Below are 14,688 nucleotides of genomic sequence, written 5' to 3'. Positions count from 1 at the left end.
TCAATATACAGGCCTAGATTCGACATATCGTAATCGGTGCTTGATAATGAATTTCTGTTTCCTGTTTCCATGAAATAACGTGCATATGATCAAATTAAAATATCATTGAAGCTAATGTACACATTTATAAAACCAGCAAATATTCAAAACTTGTCAATATATCACATTACCTGGAGCTTAATTTACTACAGACCTCTTTAATTAAATTCAGCTAGCAAAGCGATATTGATAGTCATCATGAGAAATATGTAACACCAGTTAAAAGAGTCCCAAATACCACGAATAGTATAATGGGATAGCCCCAAACACCCACCACACTTTCCCTTCTTCCACCACTCCAGTGTCTGAAACCCATAATTATTACTGATGTAAATAAGGTCTAGAATTCCTCCAGACTTCATTTTCTAAGATTGTTATAAGGTCACGTCAATTATTTAAACGAAACCGTCAGTTTAATTATGAGAAATAAAAAAATATATAAGTAAATCTTTACTTGCAGTTAATGTTCAGTAAAATTGAAAACAGTTGGCTGTACATCAGTTCTAAGGTGTACAATTTGTCCATTTCTATCAAAACAGTCTTCCTCTAAGTGATCCGAGCAGAGAACAGCTGTTTTAGAAGGCTCCCAATTCTCCCGCCTGATACTCCTAATCGATGATCGTAGATGTTCGGGTCTCGAGAAAGGAAACCTACAAAAATTAATTGCCATTTTGCTCCCGGAATATGCGAAATAAGATACAATAAACCTAAAACTCAAAACACTACCCTAGGAAGATTCTTATGTACAGTATAAAACTCCCCGAGCCGAGCTGAGTGGCTCAGATGGTTAAGGCGCTGGCCTTCTAACCCCAACTGGGCAGGTTCGATCCTGGCTCAGTCCGGTGGTATTTGAAGGTGCTCAAATACGACAGCCCCGTGTCGGTAGATTTACTGGCACATAAAAGAACTCCTGCGGGACTAAATTCCGGCACCTCGGCGTCTCCGAAGACCTTAAAAATAGTTAGTGGGACGTAAAGCAAATAACATTATTATTAAAACTCCCCAATGAAATGATTTCTCCTTCTGCTGATCGGTTCTGTTTGTACATCCATAAGCTGAATACTGCGGTATGTTAATACCCCGTAGAATGTTTCTTCATTCATATTTCAGATAAACACATACATATTTAAATTGAATTTTGTAATCCACAAGTATACTACAAGGCAACGAACCTAAATTCGTATAATACACTACTATTTACTTTGCAATAACATAGCACAGAACACTCGTGGAACTACAATCAAGAGGCCTGGCGTCACTGAACTAAGCATAAACAAAGCAAGCGCGCTCCTCGTGTTCTACTGCACCGTGCGCTCGCTGCCATCTTACCACGCCAGTCATCTTCTATTTGGCTTACTGCTACCCAAGCTACCAGCCATCCAGGTATAGAGATCAGTGGGCAATACTCATTAAGGATCATATACCAAAAAAATTTTATACTCTCAAATCATAAGATTATTTCTACTATTATTAATTTGAAGAAACATGTGGAACTTGCACGTATTATCCAAACAAACAGAGCCAGGCTGAGTAGCTCAGACAATACAGCAATGGCCTTCTGAGCTCAAGCTGGCAGATTTGATTGTGGCCCAATCCAGTGGTAATCCTGGTAATCCTGTTTGTAAATTTACTGGCATATTAAGAGGACTCCTGAAGAATAAAATTCCGGTACTTCGGTGTCTTCGAAAATCGTAAAAGTAGATAGTGGAACGTAAAATCACCATCACCAATTCTTTTCGTTTCGGCCATCTGAGGATCACGTTAATTTGTATCTGCTTCATTTCTTCTGGTCTTTCTCCTTGTCCAATATTCTTTCACTCCCATACTTTGCAATCTTCTTCGCTCTTCTGTCAATGATTTTGTTCTGGGCCTAGTTCTGTCCTGAAAACCTGTGTGAGTCTGAATTTTTTATTTTAAATCACTCTGCTGTACCATCTCTGGTTTCTGTATTCCCATTTCTTCTAGATCCTTTTGTACCTTTTGGATCCAGCATACTCTGGTTCTCTTGTTCACAAGAAACTGTATTATTTGCAGTGTTAACCTCACCTGGTCCATTCTCAGGATGTGTCCGAAGAACACTCTTCTTCTTTTCCGTATCACGTTCCAGATTTTCTCTATCTTGGCATGCAGTTCTTGGTTCACTCTTCTTCCAAACTGAATTTCTCTGTTCTTTGTAGTCCCAATATTTCCTGAGAATCATTCGTTCGTTCGTTCGTTCGTTCGTTCGTTCTATTAATAAAAGTGAGAAGTCTTTGTTTGTTTGGTTTTTTCAGGATAGGGTCAAAAACTACTGGACAAATTAAACTGAAAGTTGCAAGAATATACCTTGAAATCCTGATTTTGATTTTCATATATTTCACTGTTTTGAACTAGTAGGGGATTTTACAGGGGGTATGTTCCACATTTGGGCAATTTTTGACCTACATCAACAAAAATAACAGATAAACATTTGGCCCTACTGAAAAATACAGTGAACAGTGTGGCCTTAAAATTAAATTTTAATTAAATTTTCTATCAGAAAATGTCATATGCATTTTCTTCGTAACTCTAATGGTTTTCCAGAAAATTCAGCTTTCTTGTTGTCGCCTTCACTAATGAATGGCCAACTCATTTCACATGCAAATAGGGCTCACATGAATGCATTCTACCAGTGTAAGAAACCTTGCCTGGAATAAAGAGGTACCAAATGTACAAAATGTATTATACATTACACCCATATTAACCAAGACCTGGATAATGACAAGTAGGGAAGAGTATAGAATTCAAGCCAGAAAAAATGAAATACCTAAGAAGTACGATAACTGGGCGAGTTGGCCGTGCGATTTGGGGCATGCAGCTGTGAGCATGCATCCGGGAGATAGTGTGTTAGAATCCCACTGTTGGCAGCCCTGAAGGTGGTTTTCCATGTTTTCCCATTTTCACAGCAGGCTGTACCTTAATTAAGGCAACAGCTACTTCCTTCCCATTCCTAGCCCTTTCCTATCCTATCGTCGCCATAACTCCTATCTGTGTCGGTGCGATCTAAAGCAAATTATAAAAAGAAGTATGATAGAGAGACAAGGTAAGACAGATTGCAAAACTAAGTTTTGAAAAAAGGAGGTCGGAATGGAAAACCTAAATGAGAGAACTGATATGAGTAAACTAAGAAGGTCTGGCTGGATACGTAAAGAGGATGGAGGAGAAAAGAATACCAAAACAGATGACTGAGATGAAGTTCAAGGGAAAGAGAGCAGGGACCATACATGCATGTCGGTTAGTCTTCCACACATTATGCTCGTAGACCTATATCAGTGTGATTTTTCCCATTTCATCTAACTCCAGTAGATTTGGTGATCCTAATTCTTTCAGGTCTTTCTCTGTCTGTTTGCACCAATTTGACCTAGTGGTTTTATTCTTCAAGAATGTGTAAATTCAGTGAGTCAGTCTGTTTGGGTCCATTCTTTCTAAGTGCCCCATGAGTGTCTGTAATTTTGGAGATTATTTTTTATATTTCCGCATTTGGTTTTGGAAAATATACTCCATCTTTAATTCTCGGTCCAAGTATTTTTCTCATTTTGACTCGTTAACCACTTTAACCCTTACTCATAAATCCATACGAAGAACGGTTATGTCAGCTAGTATTTAATATTTTATCAGACTTGAGCCACTTATATGTTGAACAAGTGGGTGATTGATTTTTAGACCTCCTGCAGTTGACACATGAAGTTTTACATCACATACAACAACTGCAAGTTAGTAATTATATAAACTTCCCTTCCTGTGCTGTGTTCCTAAACAATCAATACTTTCATCATTTAGATTGTCGGTGGATGATGATGTCCTGATCATTTCTAACATCGTCATCAACTCCCGGCCAAGCAAAAATTGATGCGGTGGCCTTGAACACAAACCTGGTAACTGCTCGTGTCCGAGGCCTAGCCAAGCGTCTTTAATGTACTGGAGCTGCAGTGAAACAGACTTATTTCAGGTACAATTTTTGGGATTTTTTTAAATTTGCTTTATATCGCACTGATACACATAGGTCTTATGATGCCAATGGGATAGGAAAGAGCTAGAAGTGTGAAGGAAGCAACTATAGCCTTAATTAAGGCTGGTGTGAAAACAGGAAACCACAGAAAACCCTCTTCAAGGCTGCCGACAGTGGGGTTTGAACCCACTATCTCCTGAATGCAAGCTGACCTAAGCCTTGCGGCCACTTGCTTGTGAAAATGTTTCTCCTTTGTATTATCAGAGTTTTGGAAATCTAAGATAACAGCAAAAGTAACTTACGTTGTTGAATACGGGCCTACGTGTGGTACATTGGTTAGCTGTATGCTCGGCTGCCTTTACGCACAGGAATTAACCTGGTACTCACGTTTGGTGTAGGCTGAATGAACCTCAGGGCTATATGCCTCTCTGGAAGTGGAAATCTCTTTTCTTAAATTTTTTGACTTCTTGACAGGGAAATGAAGTATGTCCTTGTGGGTGAACCAAGGACACCCTTACTACCTCTGCCTGGCAGCCAGAGGATAAGCAGTAGTCCTATAAAATCAGTATGTCAACTCACCTCTAACTGTTTCAGAGCAGTTCTCAGCCTCGGTTCTATTCGGTCCCACTTCTTGAGCGTAGTGTTCACCTTCTCCTTGAGCACTTCCAAATAGACTGGGTCACACAGAGTAGAAAACCTCTTATATGAGCTGCGGATGTTATCCTTCACTTCGAACCACTTTGGAATCTCTTCGTTCAAGATTTTCTGTAATAAAAGAAAAGACTAGACTAATAAGATATAAATCATACAGGGAACTAAAGGAAGATAGAGGAAAACTACAAAAATGTAGAAGAAGAAAGACAGTGAAGGGGAGGAGAGAAAAAAAGGAAAGATAAAATATGGGAGGTAAATGACCACGAATATAAGACAAACACAAAGGGAGAAAAGAAACCCAATGGGTCAATATAAGTAACAGAAAGGAACAAGCAGGTGGAAGTCAAGCCATGCCTACTAAGTCTGTCAACACAATGTCTCAATGATGAAGTTGGGAAAGAGCAGGCAAGGACGTATTTATGGAGGAGGGGCAGGAGTCCAACCCCCTCCAAAATTTTCTGTCTTCGAGAAAGTTTCATGTAGATGTATTTGCAAATTGAAGTTTCTAGCTGATCAACATCTACTACAATTGAAATCACTAGAATCAAACAATATATAAATCATACAACTTATAACAAACATTTTATTTAAACAGCAACTTCAAAATTATTATAAACTGCAGTTAGCAGTCTAGAGTGAGCTAGACAGGAGTTGAATAGTGCATATTTTTGCTTGTTATTCAAATGATTATATGCAAATAATAAATAGTATTGGATTAACAAATAGTCATATTTACTGTACTGCAACTAAATAATCATCATCATGATCATCATCATCATACGGCAGTGCTTATTCACGAGTGATTTGTATGTTCTGTCATAGTCGTTATTGAGTCATCAGACCATATACTGGTTTGATGCAGCCTTCCATACCACCCTGTCCCGTAACCTTTTCATTTCTACGTAACTACTTCATCCTACATCTACTTAAATCTGTTTGTCATGTTCATACCTTGGTCTACCCATGCAATTCTTACCACCTACACTTCAGTAAAAAAATTAACTGAACAAGTCCTGGGTGTCTTAAGATGTGTCCTATCAATCTATCTCTTGTTCTGGTCAGATTTTGCCAAATCGATCGATCTCTCACAAATTTGGTTCAGTATCTCTTCGCTCGTGATTCCATCTTCAGCATTCTTCTGTAACACCACATTTCAAAAGCTTCTATTCTCTTTCTTTCTGAGCTAGTTATAATCCATGTTTCACTTCCATACATTGCCACACTAGATGAAAGTCTTCAAAAACGTCTTTTTTAATTTCTATATCAGTGTTCGAATTGAGCAAATTTCTTTTCTTAATTAAGCCCTTCCTTGCTTCTGCTAGTCTGCATTTTATGTTCTCCTGATTTCCCCCATCGTTAGTTATCCTACTACCCAAGTAACACCACTCGCCTACTTCCCTTAAGACTTCATTTCCTATCTAATATTTCTTGTAGCACCCGACTTTATTCGATTGCACTCGCAAAACTTTTGTTTTGGATTTATTTATTTTCATCTTGTACTCCTCCTCCAAGACTGTGTCTATAACATTCAGTAATTTCTCCAGATCTTCTGCAGAATCAGATAGCATAACAATATCACTGACAAATCTCAAAGTTTTGATTTTCTCTTGTAAGACTGTGATTTCTATTACCACCTCGCCTGTATAAATATACAAAGAATTATCTACATTTTGTACAAAAATCAGTCTACAGTGAAAAATTAAGGCTATGAATAAGAAGCACCAATCCAGAAAGGAGTGAGTCAAGGCTTCAGTTAGTCCACTCTCTGTTTTACTGTTTATACAAAACAGGCAGTAAAGGAAATCAAAGCAGAATTTGGATAGGGGATCAAGGAGACGAAATCAAAACTCTGAGATATGCTGATGATGTTATTTACCTAAGTCTGCAGAAGATCTGTACAAATAGCCGAATGGTATGGACAGAGTCATTGGGGAAGATTTCCGTGACTTTCCAGGTTTTTTTGTCTATTTCCCTGACTTTCCCTGACCAAAATATTTTTCCCCGACCTTCCCGAATGTGGACACTGTGAAATTAGAAAGAGGTTCTTGAAGAGTTTCATCTGAAGGATGGCATTATATGAAAGTGAAACATGGACAATAACTGCCTCAGAAAAAAAGAGAAGATTTTGAAATATGGTGTTACAGAAGAATGCATAGGGTGAAATGGGTAGATCGAATCACCAATGAAGAGATACGGAATTGAATTGGTGAGAGGAGAAAGACTTAGCAAAATTTGACGAGAACAGGAGACAGAATGACAGGACACATCTTAACACATTGCGGACCGGGTGCTCATCACACTGCTCAACTCCTGTGCCCAGCCATTTTCTGTGTAACTTACTGCTACAGCACATGCACATAAACAAATTAGTCTAACTTCACTAACCTTCTACTGATGATGGTGAAATTTACTGGAGACCTTTGGTAAGAGTCCTAATAATATTTCCTGGTGTGGAAGGCTGTGTAGCAATGATCACCATGAAGGGACACACAGGACCTCCTGGGAAATCCTTTGAAGTTGGTGAACTATTATTTTCTACCCATTCATCAGGAAAAAAAAAAAAAAAAAAAAAAAACGACATATCACTTTCATTTACACTCACAACATCCCTTTCAGCCTCGTTCTCGACCACCACTACTTCATGTTGTTTTGGAGGGCGCACATCATTATTATCAACTGAGACACTTTTGTCAGAATAGCTATCAACATCGAACTCGCAATCGCCAACATCACTGGGGCAATCTGAATACTATCCGCATATAATTCATTAAAAATCTCGTCTACATGTATGCTCGTGTTCAGTCTGGGAAGCGCCATCTTACCCACCACATGGCTCCTTGAACGATGTAAATACGAGGCCGGAAGACATAGCAAATGAATCACAAAACAGAAGAAGAACGTAAAACAAAGCTAGCATGGAATAAGCAAAAGCTTCAATGCTGAGATTCTAGTAACCAGATAGTTTCACAGGTTTCGACAGATGTCACGGAACGTACAAGTCTTGTAAAGATGAGTGAACTCGTCTCCCGTCCGCAATGTGTTAAGACATCCAGGACTTGTTCTCTTAGTTTTTGAGGAAGTGCAGGCAGTAAAAATGGCAGGGGTAGACTAAGGTATGAATAGGACAAACTGATTAGGGTAGATATAAGATGTAGTAGTTACGTAGAAATGAAAAGATTAGCACAGGACAGAGTGGCATGGAATGAGCCTAACAACAGCATCCAAACCTACCAACTTATGATAATTCTTCCGTGTTCCCACTCACCTTTATAAACTCAATCTGCATCTCCAATTCCTTAGGGTCTTGGCAACTCTCGTTTTCTTCCAATCGTCCTTCGATGCCATCCATCCATTCGTTGAGCACTGGCAGGTCACTGTTCAGGTTACGAGACAGCTCAAGAGCAGTATCCAATGTTGCCTTTGCATCTGTTATTTGAGAACCAAGCTGGCAACAAGAAGAAGAATATTAGAATTCTGTTCTCATACCTCTAGTTCCAAATTACCAATTAGAGCATGGAAACCACACAGAGAAAATTTATTAGTCACATAAAATACATGGAATTTTAACCTCCACTAGGGCAAAAAATAAAGGCAAGAGTTAATCACAAAATTGTGTTATTACCAGGAGTCATGTAAAATCTTAAGTTACCATTTGACAAAACTTATATTTGTAATGGGCTGACAGTGTCTTATGCTATTAGTCTAAAAAATTGTACAGTGTGGATCCAAATATAACTGGTGTGACATTGGTTTTTATGCTTGCCAGGTTGTGTTATTCTTCATTCATGCATAGCATGGCAGCTTTATATGGGTCGCTCTATGGCTTGGCAGGCAGAGTGCCCATTACACATATCTAAGCTTTGTCAAATGGTTATCCTAAAAGATAGTAAGTTTCTTAGCATTTCAAGACACAGACAACAGAACACATGTACTGAATATTGTGAAAGTGTTACTTTTATCACACTGAAGACTGAGCAGATGAAAACAAAGACCTCAAAAGGATGGTGAGAAATAGGATAGAATGACCGATGAGTAGACAACTCAAAACAAACACTGCCTAAGTGTTGTGGAGAAAGATTTCATAGATAAAGAAGAAAAGGAAAAACGTGGTAATCACCTTATTATATAACTCCTTCAACGTATCAATTCGTGATGAGAACTTGGCTGGGTCAGGCACAGCCTTCTCCTCCACCAACTTGCGGCCAGCCTTTATGATGCTCTCCACTTCTCCCTTGATGTCGCTCAGGGTCCGATAGAACCGCTACAAAGAAAAAATGCAAATTATCAGTACAACAGGCAGACAATATGCATAGAGCATGACATATAAAATGAAGGGGAAAGCTTTCTGCTTTTTCTCCATATTTTCTCTTCTACATATTCTACAAATTGTTTCCTCTTCATCCCTATTTTGATCATATTCTTCTTTGACGTTCTTAACCTGCCCTTCATTGCCAATGTTTTCCATTTTTCCCCCAATGTAAAATAAATCTGGCTTGCAAACGAGTTGCTTTTCCCACATCAATCTGGATGGACTACAATGATCTTATGGATTTTGCTTAGTGTATTTCTATCATTTTATTACTTGTGATTGGCGAGCAGATGCCAGGCCTAGAATTTGTCAATGCTGAAGTAGAACCACAACTCACTGGTGTAATGTGGCTACCATCTTCTGCAAAGAATACAACCGTTTTAAAAATGTTTCACACACATGCATCACGTTGAGAAACAACATGTAAGAAACAGATTAAATGGAACATCTGACAATTTTCAACATAATTTATTTGAGAAAGAGCACCAGCAGTATAATTTAGTATTCACTCCCCAACAAGTAAGTTGCAAGCATTTTATTTTTTTATCTTTTATTTTTAACATTCTCTTGTGTTACATAATAAGAAAGAGATATATGTAAATGTCATGTCTCTGCTACACGGAATCAAATATATGTTTTTGGGCTTAGAAGATGAGAGAGCGAGTTCAGATTGTTTGGCTGTTCCTCTCTTAGTAGCCTCTTATGACATGAAGGGAAAATAAGAAATATGTAACATCGTGATCTACGTCCATCAATATGGCAGATGATCCAGGACACAACATTCCCATGCCATGTCACAAGCTATAAATATCTTCATCAAACAAAATAATCGCAGATTTATCACACAATTTTATGGTCACAAATATTCACAATATTCACGTACAGTAAGAAAAATTCTACTGCCTTCGGTGATGTTACCATGTATAAAGGACCTAGACGAAACACCAGTCAAAGACAGTGGAAACTAACACATTAACGATGGCCCCGACCGGAGGCTGTTACCCTATTCAGACCGGATAGTTCAAGCCTCCAAGAAAGAAATTACACTGCTGCACTCAAACTACTGTAACTCAAAATGTATTCAAGATATCGACCTCAAACTTGGAACATGTACTCACCAGGTTGCTTCGTAGTCTGTACGTTGTAAAGCAATGTCGTTTGTGGCTCCATTTCATAGTCTTTCTAAGCACAGTGAAATATTTTTGCCATTCGTATATTCATTGTTTTCTCGTAGTCCGTCACCTACTGTCAGCTGAGAAACTATGAGAATTCTCAGGGCTCGTCACCCATGTTACATCAGATAATGAATCTGCATATAAATGTTCAAATACTTTGTCGTCACACAGGGCACATTGCCATGGGCGTGCGATCTTGTACAATGATTCTCGGCGCATAAGAACACCCGTGTATATAAGAAGTTTCCATGGCTACAAAGATCATACAATTAAAAAATACATCGACACTAACATCTACAATCCTTCTACTTCATGATATGATTGAAAGTAGTTAAAATTATGACCAACAGATAGCACAACAAGCTGCAAACGATGCCGGTGCGTAAAAACGAAGATCTCCAGGGCCGCTCGTCAATGTGTTAAAACATGGCATTATTTGTACCTACTGTATACAGAAGGCAGATTTCTGGCTAATAAAGTGAGAAAGATGATAAAGACTCAGAATAGATATATGACGAACACTACTTGCCTGGTTACCAAGGTGTCGGCAAATTTGTCTACGCGAAACTGAAGACACCAATTCCAGAGAGACCACCGGCCCAAAACATATCCTCTTAAAATTACTCAAACACCTGGTACCTTTTTACAATACGTGTGGTAGAAAGAAACGTTGTAGTAATGTTTTTTTCTCCTCACCCCAAAAGTGCATTTTTAAATCAACAATTCAACCAAAAAGATTTCAGATTTGAAAGGGTCACCTTTAGCCAAAACCAGGGGGCGAAAAACCAGATTTATGTGAATCAATTATGACATGAATTATTTCTCCGAACATAACCTTGCATAATGAGCCATCTGTTGACTGAAGAGGGTACAATTTTACCAACAGAGCAATAGCCATTTGAATCAAAATTGTTTGGTATTGTTAGAACAGTTGTTGTTCACTTCTGAGAATATTGCCAATCCTACCCGTGACACATTGTACATATGGCAAGAAGGCCAGACTCAAAGGAGGAGAAACACGTGACAATCCGTCTTTTTGTTTCGGATGTAGCACTTCATCAGCCTGTTTCATTGAATAGCTATTGCTCAGGAATATTCTGGTCAAGAATTTAAGCTCACCATTTAACTTATCCTCCTCACAAACCTCCCTTGCTCGACTGACGAGTGTTAAGAGGAGCGCACGTTTTGCAAGGATGGTCATGAGACAACCCATGAAGATATCCATTAGTATGTTTGAATTTACGATAAACCAAATGACCTAAATTTCCCTCAGATTTTCTAGAAAGCAAAACATCCAAGAACTACAAATATTCTCCATGCTCAGTCTCCATAGTAAATTTAATGTTTGGATATAAGCTGTTCAAATGTCATCGACATACCTCAACCACATGAAAGGCTTGAGTGATCAAGATTGAAGACATTAGATTATCCAAACTGCACTATATAACATTACCCTTACATTGCTACCATGAAAACTGCCCTACCACAGATTTTAACAAAACAAAGCTCTTTCTCATTCTGTAGAGAATTTATTTTGTATCTTAATTATCTCAAATGCCTGTACATGAACTACTCTGTGGGTGCCATGCTTGTAACAACAGAGAGACACTTTTCTGAAATATATGATCCACTGATACTTACCAAGCAATGTTTCAACTGGCCTTCAATTCCCTCAGGATCATCTGATGCAAGCTCCAGGAGACAAGTGGCTTCCTCAACGCCTCTCAGTTCTCTTAACGCTCGTGACAGACGAGGCTCAAGATTGCTGGGTGAACGGAACCTCTGGAACTTCGCCTGCACTTCTGCAAAGCGTCGCTAAAACAGATATCGAGGAAGCAAAATTTAACAAAATATCTCCCATACCATGTATTATAGTACAATGGGACATGAAAATCAGGGGTGAAAAGATACATGATTATGGCAATGGCATGAAGAAAAGGAGAAGTAAAAGGAACTGTAAAAATCAGAAACAAAGATCTTTAACTGAGTGGTTACATGGCAATTTAATATGACACAATAATTTTACTCTCATTAAAGAAAATACAACTGCCGTTAACAGAGTTGATCACACAATAAAATAATTTAAACACATCTAGATCACAGTGGAGTAGAAATTAAGATAAAGGAAAATGTGACAAGTATAAAATATATAATCAAGGTATGGCAGGGTTGCCAGATGCACTGTTTTGCCTGGAACATTATGGTTTTTCTAATTTTGTTCCACGTATGGTGCACCCTATAAACCGTACACTGAACGTTAATGTTGAAAATATTTCTTAGTAGACAAAGTAGGGGACCCCAAACTACGAAAAACTTAGCAATTTTCTCAATTGTGCCAAAAGTTGAACATCTAAAGGGCCCAGAAAGGTTTCAAATTGAGATTCTTGGATAGCTCTACCAAACTAAAAAAAAAAAAAAAATTGAAAACACTTCCCGCTTAAATGCAGTTCTGGAAAAACAACCTAAAATTGCTTGTTTTTTTTTACTTGTCTTCTTTCTTTATTCAAATCCTAGACAAATTAACTTATTTACATAATTCTTACTGTAATAATGTTCCTTGGTTCAATACCCTGAGGTGTTTGATTTTTTTTTTTTTTATGTCCACACCAAATGTAGTTATGAAGGCTTAACTGAAACTGCCAATCTAATCAACCGCATAATGATGATTAAGAAATGGATTGTAATTTTTAGGAATAAATAAAGAATATATTCTCGTACTTCATTATAATCTATTTGCCTAAAACTCGTTTTCAACATTGAGTTGGTTGCCTGAAGGGCTAGAACTGTGGATTTTTTAAATATCTCTGTTTAAACAATAGTACAGTATTGAAAAACAGCGCAGTTATGACTGAGTACAAAATATTCTGTATTCTGACCAAAGAAGTGCAATCACAGTTGAGAACAGTACCTCTGGCAGTGCTAGTGCGTATGTAGAGCATGTAAAAAAACGGGGGAGTCAGTTTCTTTGTTAATAAATAAATTGAATGATAAATTGAATGATTTTTTTAATGGATTTTAAACATGTCTATGAGATTTTTCATTAATTATCTGTGTAAATGGTTTGAGTTTAGCAATTCCGATGTTTTGTGTTGTTGAACTGTATAACTCTAGAAAACTCACCTCAGTTCAGCAAGCTTTTAAAGTTAGCAGAGGCACTAGGTTTAGAGGAAAGTCTGAATATGGGTGGCGTGTAAAGAAGTTGTTGAAATAGTCCATTTGCTTTTCTGGGGAGGGTGGTGCCGGTGAAACAACACCGGAGAGGTGGGTATATAGTAAAGGTTTAATTGGCCCAGAAAAAAAATTAAGAACATTTTGATGGTACTTAAATTTGTGTTAAATATATTTCCAGACAGGACATATAAGACACCACCAAATATCAAACTTCAAGTAAAGTAGAAAGGGGTTTCCCCTACCAACCAAAAGAGAATCCCCTTAGCATAACAAAAAACATCAACAGTTTGTACATTAAGAGGTTTTTAATGCCAAATATAGGACAAACATTCCATCATTTTACCACAACAGCATCAAGGACATAAGAAATGTTAACTTCAAGTGTCGAATTAGAAGAAGAAGAAGAAGAAGAAGAAGAAGAAGAAGAAGAAGAAGAAGAAGAAGAAGAAGAAGAAGAAGAAGAAGAAGAAGAAGAAGAAGAACTGTGAACTATTGAAAAAGCAAATATCACCTAGACAACATCTCCATCCATGGACTTATGATTGGTGCTCGAGGCACAATCCCTAAATTTCTTGTACACCTGTGGGATACTCTTGGTGTCAACCGGACATGACATCACTACGAGGCTCAATATCCATACTTGGCAATAATTTATATAGCTTTTGATGAACCGTACATCATGCTATATTTCCAAATTCATTTCTGATCCTTGCGTTCCTTCCTATTTCTATCCAACACATTCTAGAAAATTCACAAATGACTTGGACAACATAATATTTTGTATTCGATATACTTTATCCTTCCAGGTGGCTCCACATGGGGGAAGTTGTATTAATAGAATTAATAAACTAAAAACATTAAGAATAAGCAAAATACTAGTGACATACATTATTATTATTGATTTAAGCTCACTAAGGAGCGCTGATGACTAGTTATTCCTCGATGCTCTTTTTCGTTCCCAATATATCTTGAGCCCTGCTGATAATTTCTCCTTTCTCTCCTGTGAAAGGGGCTTCCAACTTCTAGGGACTCTAGGTGGTGGGGTCCAAGACTGTACCATAGCACAAATGAATTTCAAAACGTTCTGAATATGTTTTAACTCTCTGTGTCAATTTTAGATATTTTTTACCTGATGATATCTCATGACGAGATGAAACATATCCTAAATTACCATATGTATATATATGTATATAATGTGTTAGTCCTAAATATATGTATGAAAAGTACTGAAAAGTGGAGAGATACTCTCGACAAAAGCTGAGTGAAGGTCAATACGGAAGTTGATGAAATGTAATTATATTTCCACTGAATGCATTCACGCTGGTATATTAGGTACTATTGGTACTTATTACTTCATACATCCCTGGTCTCTT

At 37.8% G+C, this 14,688-nt stretch overlaps 1 protein-coding gene across 1 annotated transcript in view; it reads right to left on the bottom strand.

The window, feature by feature from the left end:
• The window catches only part of LOC136884743 (dystrophin, isoforms A/C/F/G/H), a 1,317,506-nt gene that overhangs the window by 977,514 nt on the left and 325,304 nt on the right, over positions 1–14,688 (bottom strand). The window contains exons 28-31 of the mRNA XM_068230054.1: positions 11,786–11,959; positions 8,778–8,921; positions 7,926–8,105; positions 4,586–4,771 (exon numbers count right to left, since the gene is read on the bottom strand). Coding sequence (XP_068086155.1) covers positions 4,586–4,771; positions 7,926–8,105; positions 8,778–8,921; positions 11,786–11,959 — 684 coding nt within the window. The remainder of the gene's footprint in view (positions 1–4,585; positions 4,772–7,925; positions 8,106–8,777; positions 8,922–11,785; positions 11,960–14,688) is intronic.

This window comes from Anabrus simplex, chromosome 13 (genome assembly GCF_040414725.1).
Source record: "Anabrus simplex isolate iqAnaSimp1 chromosome 13, ASM4041472v1, whole genome shotgun sequence".
Lineage (NCBI taxonomy): Eukaryota > Metazoa > Arthropoda > Insecta > Orthoptera > Tettigoniidae > Anabrus > Anabrus simplex.
This window is presented reverse-complemented; position numbering and strand designations above follow the sequence as displayed.